This window comes from Lontra canadensis, unplaced genomic scaffold (assembly GCF_010015895.1).
Source record: "Lontra canadensis isolate GAN:19392208 unplaced genomic scaffold, GSC_riverotter_1.0 scaffold29, whole genome shotgun sequence".
Taxonomy (NCBI): Eukaryota; Metazoa; Chordata; class Mammalia; order Carnivora; family Mustelidae; genus Lontra; species Lontra canadensis.
In genome coordinates, this window is record NW_022631023.1 from 11,088,229 (window position 1) to 11,100,253 (window position 12,025).

Consider the following 12,025-nt stretch of genomic DNA (forward strand, 5'->3'; position numbering starts at 1 on the left):
AGAAAAGAGTGCCAGTGCTATGGTTCTATTTAATTAAAGTTCCCAAACAGGCCAGACTCCGTTAAATTTCTTTTTTTTTTTTTTAAGATTTTACTTACGTGAGAGAGATCACAAGTAGGCAGAGAGGCAGACGGGGAGTGGGGGGAAAGCAGCAGGGAGCCCAATGCAGGGCTTGATCCCAGGACCCCGGGACCATGACCTGAGCTGAAGGCAGATGCTTAACCCACTGAGCCACCAAGGTGCCCCTACATTGTTTAGGAAGACATCCGTGGGTCATAAATGATGGTGAGCAGAACTGAAGTCAGCATGTTGGTGACCTCTGGTGGCAGAGATGGGGCTGTGCGCTCTCTTGACCGGCACGGGGATTACTTGTATATTTGCTTTGCGTGTATCCACCCATCTGTACTGATGTTCCCTGTACTTTTCCGTGTGTGTTTCATTTCACAGTATAATGTTTAAAAATACACACACACCGGCTCCTATGCTGAGGGTGGTGCCTTATGTGTGGGCAAGAATGGAACTAGGGAAACCAAAATGTAGGCAAAAGGTAGCAGGTGTAGTAGCTTGGACCAGGGCCACCGAGGGAGGGGAGATGGCCAGAGAGATAGATCCAGGAGGCAGGACTAAGAGCACTTGCTAATCGGGCACTTCCTCTTGTTCTTTACAACAGTTCACAAACCAGAAAAAGTTACATGGACAGAAGCCGCTGGAACCATTCGGGATGGAGTACGAGCCTATACAGCTTTGCATTATCTGTCTCATCTCTCTTCTGGAAAATCAGTTCTGATCATGGATGGAGCAAGTGTAGGTGCAAATAGTTCTGCTAAGAAACAGATCAAAATGCACTAAACTTGGGAAATAGGCCACCCATTTGCTAACATAATTCTTTCCTGATAGCTTGTGCGCTGCCCATTTTGTTAAAACAGGCAGCCTTTATTAATGGGAGATAAAAGACTTAACTGTGTTCCGTTTCTTACTACTTTGAATGTGCTAGAACATTAAAAAAGCAGACAAACCATGTTTTTATGCCTCTTCCACGAAGTCTGAAGTAGCTCATGAAACCTTTGAAGTCATACCCCAAAACTCCCGACCAGTTTTGTGTTTTCCTCCCACCGACACTTAACGTTGGTAAGATGTTGCATTTATGGACAAGTCACGTAAGATAAAAAAATGTGCTACTGTCAACACATTACACGTATCAGCAAAAAAATTGTTCAAGACACTAGAAATAACATAAAAATAGATTATAGTCTAAAAATGTTAGAAAACTTGGGGTCAATTTTTATAGTTTCATTATCTGTCTGGCTGTTGATGAAAATGCTTTTACCCCCTGCTTTTCTGTGCAAAACAGGCAGAAGCGTCTTTGGCATCAGGTCCAGCCTGATGTCCAGCATCAGGATAGTAGTGTTTTCCTGAACTTACCATCAGGTCAGCAAAAGGATGGAGCTATTGAGAGTGCTTTGACCTTTATTTGTTTTTTTTTTATATTTTTATTTTTTATTTTTAGAGATTTTATTTATTTATTTATTTGACAGACAGAGATCACAAGTAGGCAGAGAGGCAGGCAGGGGCCGGCGGGGGGGAGGGGAAGCAAGCTCCCTGCTGAGCAGAGAGCCCAATGCAGGGCTCGATCCCAGGACCCTAGGATCATGCATGACCTGAGCTGAAGGCAGAAGCTTTAACCCACTGAGCCACCCAGGCGCCCCGAGTGCTTTGACCTTTAAAGAGAGGTAGCTGAGGCCAAGTTTCTGAGCGCAGCCCTTACCTCAAAACTTCGTGCAGCAGTCGGACTGAGTGAGAGCATGTGGCATACACACCTTTTTGCCATCCTCCTGAAGAAGAAAGTCAGATGTCCAACCTTGTCCCTATTTTTTTCCTCTTCTATCAGATAATATTGAAACTATTATAGTTAATTAAATAGCCTGTAAAGCAAGTTAGATACAGCCTCTGCCTTAACATCTATAAACCTATGGGGTATTTTTGTCTCCACAGACCCTCGGTATGATAGCTATTCAGTTAGCGCACCACAGAGGAGCCAAAGTGATTTCAACAGCAGGCAGCCTCGAAGACAAGCAGTGCCTCGAAAGACTTAGGCCTTCTATAGGTGGGTAATCCTACTAAACACAGACTTTACAACAGAAAATTTTTAAGAGGTATCACTGTAAAGACTGTCCTCGTAAAACAAAGTTCAAAATCCCAAATGAAAGTCACTGTTAAAATGCACTTAGTCTCCATGCTAAGTCCAGGTTTACCTGAGTGATAGTTTTAATTTTCATTCTTTTTAAACCTACATCTCTCAATGTTTTTTCTTTTTTGCCCCGTTGTTACCAACTTACCCAAGTCTGAATTAGCTGAACTTGGACACAGTTTAGCAATACCTGATGCCTCTTTGGTTTTATTCATAAATCAAGATATGTTTCAGTCACTCTGTGGGTTTTTCAACCTCTTTTACTCAGTGATAGACCTCTAAAGTTGTCTGTTTTCTGTGATATGCTGGGAAGGAAGATGATCCACTTAAACAGAAAACACGGGTCAGGTATAGTTTATGGTGAGGAGGATATGGTGGAGACCAGGAAGCTCTTGAAGAGATTGAAATTAAGGACCTAAATGTGAGACCTGGAACTATAAAAATCCTAGAAAAGAGGACAGGCAGTAATTTCCCCAACATTGGACATAACAACTTTTTTTCTTGCTGTGTCTCCTGAGGCAAGGGAAATAAAAGCAAAAATAAGGGACGCCTGGGTGGCTCAGTCAGTTAAGCCGCTGCCTTCGGCTCAGGTCATGATCCCAGGGTCCTGGGATCGAGTCCCTCGTCAGGCTTCTTGCTCAGCAGGGAGCCCGCTTCTCTCTCCGCCTCTGCCTGCCACTCTGCCTGCTTGCGCGCTCTCTCTGTCTCTCTGACAAATAAATAAATAAATAAAATCTTTAAAAAAGGGCAAAAATAAACTATTGGGATTACATCAAAAAGTCTGCAAAGTGAAGGAAACAATCCACAAAACTAAAGACAACCTACCAAATGAGAGAAGGTATTTGCAAATGACATCTTTGATAAAGGGTTAGTATCCAAAATAAAGAACTTATACAACTCAACACTCAGAAAAAAATAATCCTATTAAAAATGAGCAGAAGACACGAGCAGATATTTCTCTAAAGAAGAAATACAAATGGGGGCCCCTGGGTGGCTCAGTCGTTAAGCATCTGTCTTCGGCTCAGATCATGATCCCAGGGTCTTGGGATCGAGCCCCACATCAGGCTCCCTGCTCAGCAGGAAGCCTGCTTTCCCTCTCCCACTCCCCCTGCTCTTGCTCTCTCTCTCTCTCTCTCTCTCTCTCTGTCAAATAAATAAATAAATAAATAAAACCTTTAAAAAAAGAAGATACAGAGACAGCTAACCCATGAAAAGATGCTCAACATCACTCATCATCAGGGAGATGCAAATCAAAACTACAATGAGATACCCTCTCACACCTGTCATATGGCTACAGTCAAAAACACAAGAAACAAAAAGTGTTGGAGGGGATGTGGAGAAATAGGAACCCTCATGCACTATTGGTAGGAATGCAAACTGGTGCAGCCACTGTGGAAAACAATACGAGGTTCCTCAAAAAGTTAAAAATGGAACTACCCTATGAGTAATCACACTACGGGGTATTTACCCCAAAAATATAAAACCGTAATTCAAACGGGTGCATGCACCCCTTTTTTAATTGCAGCATTAATATTTATAATAACCAAATGACGGAAGGAACCCAAATGTTCATTGACTGATGAATGGATAAAGAAGATGTCGTGTGTGTATACACACACACACACACACACACACACACACACACACACACAATGGAATATTATTCAACCATAAAAAAGAATGAAATCTTGCTATTTGCAACAACATGAATGGAGCTAGACAGTATAATGCTAAGCCAAATGAGCTAATCAGGGAAAGAAATACATGATTTCACTCATGTCGAATTTAAGAAACAAAAACGCACAAAGAAAAAAAAAGACAAACCAAGAAACAGACTCTTAACTGTAGAGAACAAACTGATGGTCACCAGGGGGGAGGTGGGGGTTGAGAAGACACTTACCTTGATGAACCCTGAGTAAGGTATGGAACCGCTGAATCACTGTATCAGACATCTGAAACTAACAGGACGGTATGTTCACTATACTGGGATTTTTTTTTTTTTTAATAAACAGCTCAACAAAAAATAAAAAGATTGAACCTGTCCAAACAACAACACAAATGGAAAGGAAAAAAAAAATAGATTGAAAAAAAAGACGAAGAAGAGGAGAAAGTGGAATGGAGAAACTAACAGATGAGGAGAGGAGGCCCAGCCAGATTGTGGGGGGCAGGCGGGGCGGGCAGGAAGGAGCATCAGGTTCATTGAGTGTCAGTGGGAACGATCTCCCCTGAAGTCCTGGGCAACCCTGTGTCAGCGAACCAGGGAGCAGCATCTAGAGGGTTTAACCAGCTTGCCCAAGGAGCCACGATGAGATTGGAGTGGGATTTGAACCCAGGCCTGCCCAACATTAAAGCCCATGTTACTTCCTTTGTTACCTTATGCTTCTGGCAGAGATAACCAAGACTTGGAAGAAAGGTTAAGGCAGGGACTGGAGAAAGAAGGATAAAAAAGAAGAGACTGGAAATGGAATGAAGTGGCGGAAGAAAGCACGAGCAGTATTTTTGAAGGGAGAGGTTTCGTACTGGTTAACCCTGTCCTTCCCACGTGCTTCAGTCCTCTTTCCCTGGTGTCCTCCTCACTCCTGCCCCACCCCCCACCCCACCCCCCACATCTTAGATCCCCCTTGGGGGTGCCAGTCGGAACCCCGCTGAGAGGAATTCTTTTACATGAAGGTGCTAAAAACTCTGGAAATAAGTTACAAACGTGTCTTCATTTGCCAGTTCAAATGCAAAGATTTTTATTTTATTTCTTCATTTCATTGGCTTGTTCTATTGAGATAATACTCTTAAAAATAGTTTGGTTTTCACTAACTGCTCAAAGTAATCATGTTTTTTTTTCCCTTAACCTTCAAGGTTTTTCTTCATTTTGGGGGAGCAAGTGGGAAAGGGAGCAGGGGATTTCTACTCAATTTCTATGACTGGAAAAGGATAAAACAGCCTCTAATAGAGAGGTGCCATATCACACAAATACATTTTTTTTACATTTTAGCTTTAAACTCTCTTAACTCTAAACATACTTGAGAAATTGCTGAATCTCTTAGTTTATGCCTTAATATGTATGTATCTCTGTGGTTTATAGATTCCCTGTTCTGACTATGTATCTCTTAGTGACAGGGAACAGTGCTCTTTTTTTCAGTAGGCCAGCCTTGGAATGCAGCACCCACAAAATGTTTAGTATTTTTATCTGATTGAATATACCAGTCCCTGCCTTTAAATTGATCTTTACCACTATTGGGTAAGATGAGAAAAAGTAAAATTTGGATCCAGTAACTGAACCACTCCATACAGATATTTATTTGCTTTTCTTTTTCTCTGATGGTTGGTGTTAGTCACATAGAGAACAGTACAATTGCCTGACTTCCTGTCCTTTACAGCCCGAGTCATCGATGTATCTAATGGAAAAGCCCACGTTGCTGAAAGCTGTTTAGAAGAAACAGGTGGCCTGGGAGTTGATATTGTCCTAGATGCTGGAGGTGGGTATGTTACTAGATCAGTAGTCTGTGTCGTTTTTGTAGTGTGATGGGTGCATTTCACAAATAAAATAAAATATATATAAATAAAGCCAGATAAGGATTATTAACATATTTTGTTAAATTGATGTCATGTTTTGTTTTTAACTTTTCTAGTTAAACTAGAGCTTCTTGAATCCCCCTGTAAACACGGTCTAGAACAGAGAGCATGCTTACCTTTAAAATACAGGCTCTGGAGTTTATAAGTGTTTTGACAAATACGAACAAACATCATCTTCTCATTGGTTGCCAGACGATACATATTACTTTAGCTCTCGGCCAGACGCTGAGTTCTGTTGTGTCTGGCTGCCCTCTGTTGGGTGGCTGACTTCTGCAATCTTTATTTGGAAAAAGCACAGAATTTTGTTCCATTTTTACCTCCCTGAACCTTTTGTTATTTAAGCAGTATCTTTTTAACACCTAATCTGTACACACCTAGGTCGTGCCATTGCGCGGAAAGCTTGCAAAGAGATTCTCTTCATGCTTTGTTAAGGTTTATGTTCTGTGATGGGAGTCAGAAATGCAGCTGTGACCATCTTAATGTTTTTCTTTTTAACCAGTATTTTCAGGACTTGAAATTAACTCAGAAAATCACTTCTCGGCCTTTTGGCTAAGATCAGCTGTGAATATTAACACAGAAATATCTTTCAGTGGAAGTGAACGTGTACTTCATTAACTTTTCAAATATACATTTCTTTTTTTTTTTTAAGATTTTTACTTATTTATTTGACAGAGATCACAAGTAGGCAGAGAGGCAGAGGCAGGCTCCCTGCCGAGCAGAGAATCCGATGCGGGGCTCCATCCGAGGACCCTGGGGCTCCATCCGAGGACCCTGGGATCATGACCTAAGCCAAAGGCGCCCACTGAGCCACCCAGGAGCCCCTCAGATATACATTTCAATAATTATGTCAGTGTATGACTTTCTTAAATCTATGAGTTCCTTAAGCAGAAGTCAGATTTTCCCAAAGAATTAAGCTATCAATGTTACGATTAAAGCTACCAGTCTTAGTTATGTGTTGTATTACCTTGCCTGGTTTTCAAATGAAAATAAACTTTTTGTTGTTTATTATTTCACTTATAATTGATTCTAGAGTAAATTTTATGACCAGTTTTAAAGCAAAAAGTATGTTTTAAGGTATCTGAATACATTGTGTGTTATTTTTTTCTAAGAAAAATTCTTCCTTGTTCCTACATTAAAAAGTAAAGAGGACTAGTTTGAAGAATTAATTTTTGCCAGATTACTATAAAATATACTTCTTGTCTTTCTCTCTCTTTTTTTAAAACTATTCCCTTGTAAGTGAGATTATATAGTAAAGATGATGAACCAGCTGTAAAATTACAACTACTACCACATAAACATGACATCATCACACTTCTTGGTGTTGGAGGCCATTGGGTAACAACAGAAGAAAACCTACAGGTATTATCAGAAACAATAAAGCGTTACTATTACACTGAAAGGTTATAATTAACAAAGAATAATGCCTAAGTCTCTTGAGGCAAGATGTGAAGAAATTATAAATTCTGAATTATACCTGTTTCTAAAGAAATGTAACTTTCTTTTTTACTTTAGATACATGTTGGCCAAAATGTAGAAGTAGTGCCTACTAGAGGAGTTCATTCAGCTTTTATTTAGTGGTTTGGAAGAAGAGACTTCTGAATTTTTTAGTAGTATTTCCAATAAGGTTTATTTTTCTTAGTAACAAACATTGTTGACATATACTTAGCAAAATATTTCTATATAAAATTATGATAATTCCCCATTCACATTGGAATTTACTACAAACGTGTGTATATACATTGTCTCCCGAAGTTACATTTCTCAACAGTATTCAAATTTTATCATGGTTGATATGCTGATACCATAATCCTCGTATATCAACCTTCACTAATTTTCTAACATTCTCATGATGACAACTGATAAGTAGCAGCCAGCAGTCTCATTCTTACACACACGCACGCACTCGTGCACACACATACACATGCGAGCACACAGCACACATGCACGCGCTCCTGCACACACTTACTGTTTCATCATTTTGGACAATGAATTAGAAAAGAAAATGTTACAGTTTACATATTGTTATTAAAGTTTATGTAGTATTTATTTGTGATTTGGGTATTTAATTTGCATAGAAGTTTTTCTGGCTCAAGATACTTGTCTCTGTCTGCTATTAAACTCACAATCGTTGATCAGTCTTTGTGCTTTCTGTCCAAGTTGGATCCTCCAGATAGCCATTGCCTTTTCCTCAAGGGAGCAACGGTGGCTTTCCTTAATGATGAAGTTTGGAATTTGTCAAATGTGCAACAGGGAAAATATCTTTATATCCTTTTTATCTACTGACTTGCGTTTCTGGCTTGAAATCTACCATAAACTCTCATTAAGTTCTTTAAAAAGAATAATTGAGGGGCGCCTGGGTGGCTCAGTGGGTTAAAGCCTCTGCCTTCAGCTCAGGTCATGATCCCAGGGTCCTGGGATCAAGCCCCCCCCCCCCAATCGGGCTCTCTGCTCAGCAGGGAGCCTGCCTCCTCCTTTCTCTCTCTGCCTGCCTCTCTGCCTACTTGTGATCTCTGTCTGTCAAATGAATAAATAAAATCTTTAAAAAATAGTAATAGTAATAATTGATAGTAATAACAGCTAACTTTCACTGAGTATGCCAAACAGTGTTTCAGGTGCTTTGTAAGTATTAATATATTTAAGCATTAAAAAACAGCCCTATGAGGTGTCAGTACTATCATTATGCCTGTCTCGCAGGTAAAGAAACTGAAGCATAGGAAAGTTACCGCATGTCCCAGGATGCAGCTAAAACGTGATGGGACAGGAATCACCCAGGCAGTCATGCTCGTTTGTGAATGGGAGATAAACCACAAGATACATGTAAAATTTTGTTTCCTTTTCAACTTGGCATTTCGGAAATTACACATCCCCTTGAAAGGCTCTAATCTGTGCTCTGATGGTGCTGTTATGTAAGACATTTCAGAATGCTTATATGTGTTAAAGAGTTTGTGGGATGTTTTAAGATTAACAGTGCTGGGAAATCTTCATCAAATGAAGACGGGTTTGATTTTTTTTTTTTAATGGAATTCATTCTGAGAAAAATCTGGCGAATGAAGCCAAACCATTCCAGTTTTGGTGAAAGTAATGAAATCTTGTCTTGAGAATGTGAAAGCATTCCAAAAGAATGGTCCAAACCTCTTTAGAACTTAAGAGAAACTTTGGGTCAAACTTATGAAAACTTTTTTTTCTAAGATAACTGTTTTAAAGGCATTTGCACCTGCTAAAAATTGTAATATATTGGATAAAACATAAATTCTTATTATTTAATAGAGTATATCTGTACGAAGAAAGAAACTTACAAACCTTAAGTTTGTCTCCACTGAGTATGATACTTTGCTTTCGTTAAACGTATGTAGTTTATATACACATGATACTTAATTAAGGCCCACCTTCTCTAAGAGCAGTGATGGGATTAATTCAGAGCTTTCAAATAGGAGTATTTCAGCACTATCCTGCATACATTGAGTTGTAAAAAATACATTTTAGAACCAGAACATCCCCTTAATGTACTGAATCTGTGATTTGAAAGTATTTCTGCATAAATATTTTTCTTTAAATTTGGAAAAAAAGACTTAATTTTTAACTTTCTAGAAGAATTCGTTAGATTTCAATTCTAAGCAACTTAATTGTCCACTAACATTGTAAGTATCAAGAATCTCATGGGATAACAGCATGCGTTAAGAGTACCACTAGATACAGTGCGTTTTGGATCTTACATGTCAGGAGCTAGGCTAGCTCCTTTGCCTGCATTATTTAATTCCCTCTGTACAAACACACTCTTAGAGTTACTGTTGGCATTTTCACTTAACAAGAGTAGAAGGAGAATTTGCAGTACGGGGAGAATTCTTTAGGTCCTCTTTAAGAAAATCTTTAAAATGGCTGATGTTCAGACTTTCTAATTATATTTTCTAAAGACTTGAATTCTCAAGTCCCAAATCAGACTCTAGTCCTCACTCGTGCTAAACCCCTCCGATCAGTTCCCATGTGAGCCAGTTGCTTCTTGTGATTTAACAGCCTTCCTTCCGACGGTGTGATAGATGCCATATGTCATTCTCTAGTACTAGCAATTACACAGACTCAATCCTAAAACTGTCATCGCAATTAAATGACTCAATTTTTTTTCTTAATTTTACACTTAACTTTTTGAGTCTTGTAGTGACAAACTACAGTTTGTTAACTTTTCTGCACACAAATTTTGAGCCACTGAGCAGCCTGTTTAGTAAGTAAACGTGCATCTAAGAGATATAAGAGCTAACATTGTTTCTAACTAGAAACACCATACATAGTGCTAAAAGGAAAACCTGACAGCACTGTACTCCTACCCGTCTGGGTTAACACTAGTCATTACCTAGTACAAGGCATGAGGCTCGCTGCTTCTGCCACTTGTCCTAACTTAGAAGTGTAGGCTCTATTTGATGTTTCCACTTCTCTCACATCAGTTCCCCATTTCCCTGTTTTCAAGGTAAACTTCGCAGCTTACAGAATTTCTGCAACTTAAATTCTCCGTTTCTGAGAGCGCTGAACTTAAAATAGGTGACCTGCGTAACATCTTATTGACTGGGTTTGTTCAATCCTCTCTCTGTTACATTGCCACCTTAACAATCTTTCCAGCTACGTATCTTAAAAGATGTGATGGAGAAGTTATCAAGCGGAGTTTTTAGGTACGCATAGTAACCAAATCATTGTTTGTTTTTTCTATTCTCGAGGTAAGGCAAGCATTTCCACTTGTTTCAGTTTCCACAGCATACCTATTGCCTCCATATTTTATTTTGTTTGGATAAGTAGCTGCTCTTTAATTATTTCTCAAAGTGTGTCTTGGGATACATCAGTAAGCATTCGCAAAGATAGAAGTGGCTCATTGGTTCTCCTTATCCTTTCCGTACCACACCACACAACCTTTGCTTTTCTCATCACCCTTCCCGGAGTATGTGAAATGACCCATAGCTTGAGAAGAGGGAAAAGTACAGTTTTGTTTTTTTAAATTTGGATCTGGGAGTAGATAAAGGGAGGCATTTTTCCACATCAAAACTTACCCAGTTTTAACAGTGGAAATACTAACAGACAAGTTTACTTAAATGGACAAGATTATTTAAAATAATAGAATTGGGGCGCCCAGGTGGCTCTGTTGGTCGGGCATCTGACTTCAGCTCAGGTCATGATCTCCAGGTCCTGGGATAGAACCCCGAGTTCTATCTCACTCCCTTTGCCCTTCCCACTGCTCCTGCACTCTCTCTCTCACATAAATTTTTTTTAAATCTTAAAAAAAATAATAATAATAGAATTGAACTACAGCAAGTGTCAACTCTCATCCTGTTGTTTTACTCATCTTTACCTTGACCTAACTGTATAATAATTTCATTCTTTCTCAGGCCTCAGTTGGATGAACCCATTCCACTGTATGAGGCGAAAGTTACCATGGAAGTTGTTCAGAAAAATCAAGGAAGAAAAAAGCAAGTTGTTCAATTTTAATTTTGTTCTTTCTCAGACCTCAGTTGGATAAACCCCCTCCAGTACTTGAAGCCAGAGTTTCCTTGGGAATTGCTCAGAAAAGTCAAGGAAGATAAAATCAGATTGTTCAGTTTTCCCTCTGTGAGTCAAGACGCTCAAAGTTATTTAAGGTTTTTGAGAAGTATTTGGAAAAATTATTGTTACGAATGGTCAAGACAGTTCCGTAATTAACGTCTAAAGGGAATATGCTGAAATTCTTTTTTGCTTGTTTTGATACATTTTCCTCTGTTATAAAATTCTTTCCATGAAGAAAATTGCTTTCAGGAAAAGCTATGCTACTCTACTGACAAAGTTGTTAGTCTTTTGGTATGTCAAAATAATGTTATTACTTTTGTACCAACTCCGTTCTCAATACCTTCCTTCCTTAACGAGCCTTTGCTGTCGTAATTTAATCATTTGAGTTTATTTTCAAGTCTCAAAGGATCTAGTCCATAGACACTTTAAAAATTTTTCAAGCATTCATTTATTTCAGGGTTTCCTCGGGACCAAACAGGACCAGCACCGTAACTGGCCGGTGGCAGCTGCAGCGTGTGCGGGGTGGAGGGGATTGGGGGCTGCTGTGGCCATGCGTGGCAGGGGCTAGAAGACTGCACTTGCTGATTCCAGCCGGGGTTCTCTCTTTTCTTGGGCCAGGGGGATGGAGGCGCAGGGCTCTCTCGCCAGCTCTAGACGTCGCCTCTGCCCTCTGTAAACCTAAGAAGCAGCAGCTCAAGTGTGACGTCTCCTTTTCATTCAAGCGCCATGTTCTGGGCCCATTACATCTCT

The 12,025-nt window shown here is 39.7% G+C and overlaps 1 protein-coding gene across 3 annotated transcripts in view; it reads left to right on the forward strand.

Moving 5' to 3' along the window:
• The window catches only part of CRYZL1 (crystallin zeta like 1), a 39,569-nt gene extending 27,992 nt beyond the window's left edge, over positions 1-11,577 (forward strand). Inside the window, exons 7-13 of one of the 3 annotated variants that reach the window (XM_032865407.1) lie at positions 671-804; positions 1,993-2,104; positions 5,560-5,658; positions 6,993-7,114; positions 7,913-8,018; positions 10,368-10,413; positions 11,122-11,577. In XM_032865407.1, coding sequence (XP_032721298.1) covers positions 671-804; positions 1,993-2,104; positions 5,560-5,658; positions 6,993-7,114; positions 7,913-8,018; positions 10,368-10,413; positions 11,122-11,221 — 719 coding nt within the window. In that variant the 3' untranslated portion in view covers positions 11,222-11,577. Of the gene's footprint in view, positions 1-670; positions 805-1,992; positions 2,105-5,559; positions 5,659-6,992; positions 7,115-7,912; positions 8,019-10,363; positions 10,414-11,121 lie in introns of all 3 variants that reach the window. The other 2 variants (XM_032865408.1, XM_032865409.1) reach the window with 2 other exon arrangements.
• Positions 11,578-12,025: the final 448 nt, after the last annotated feature.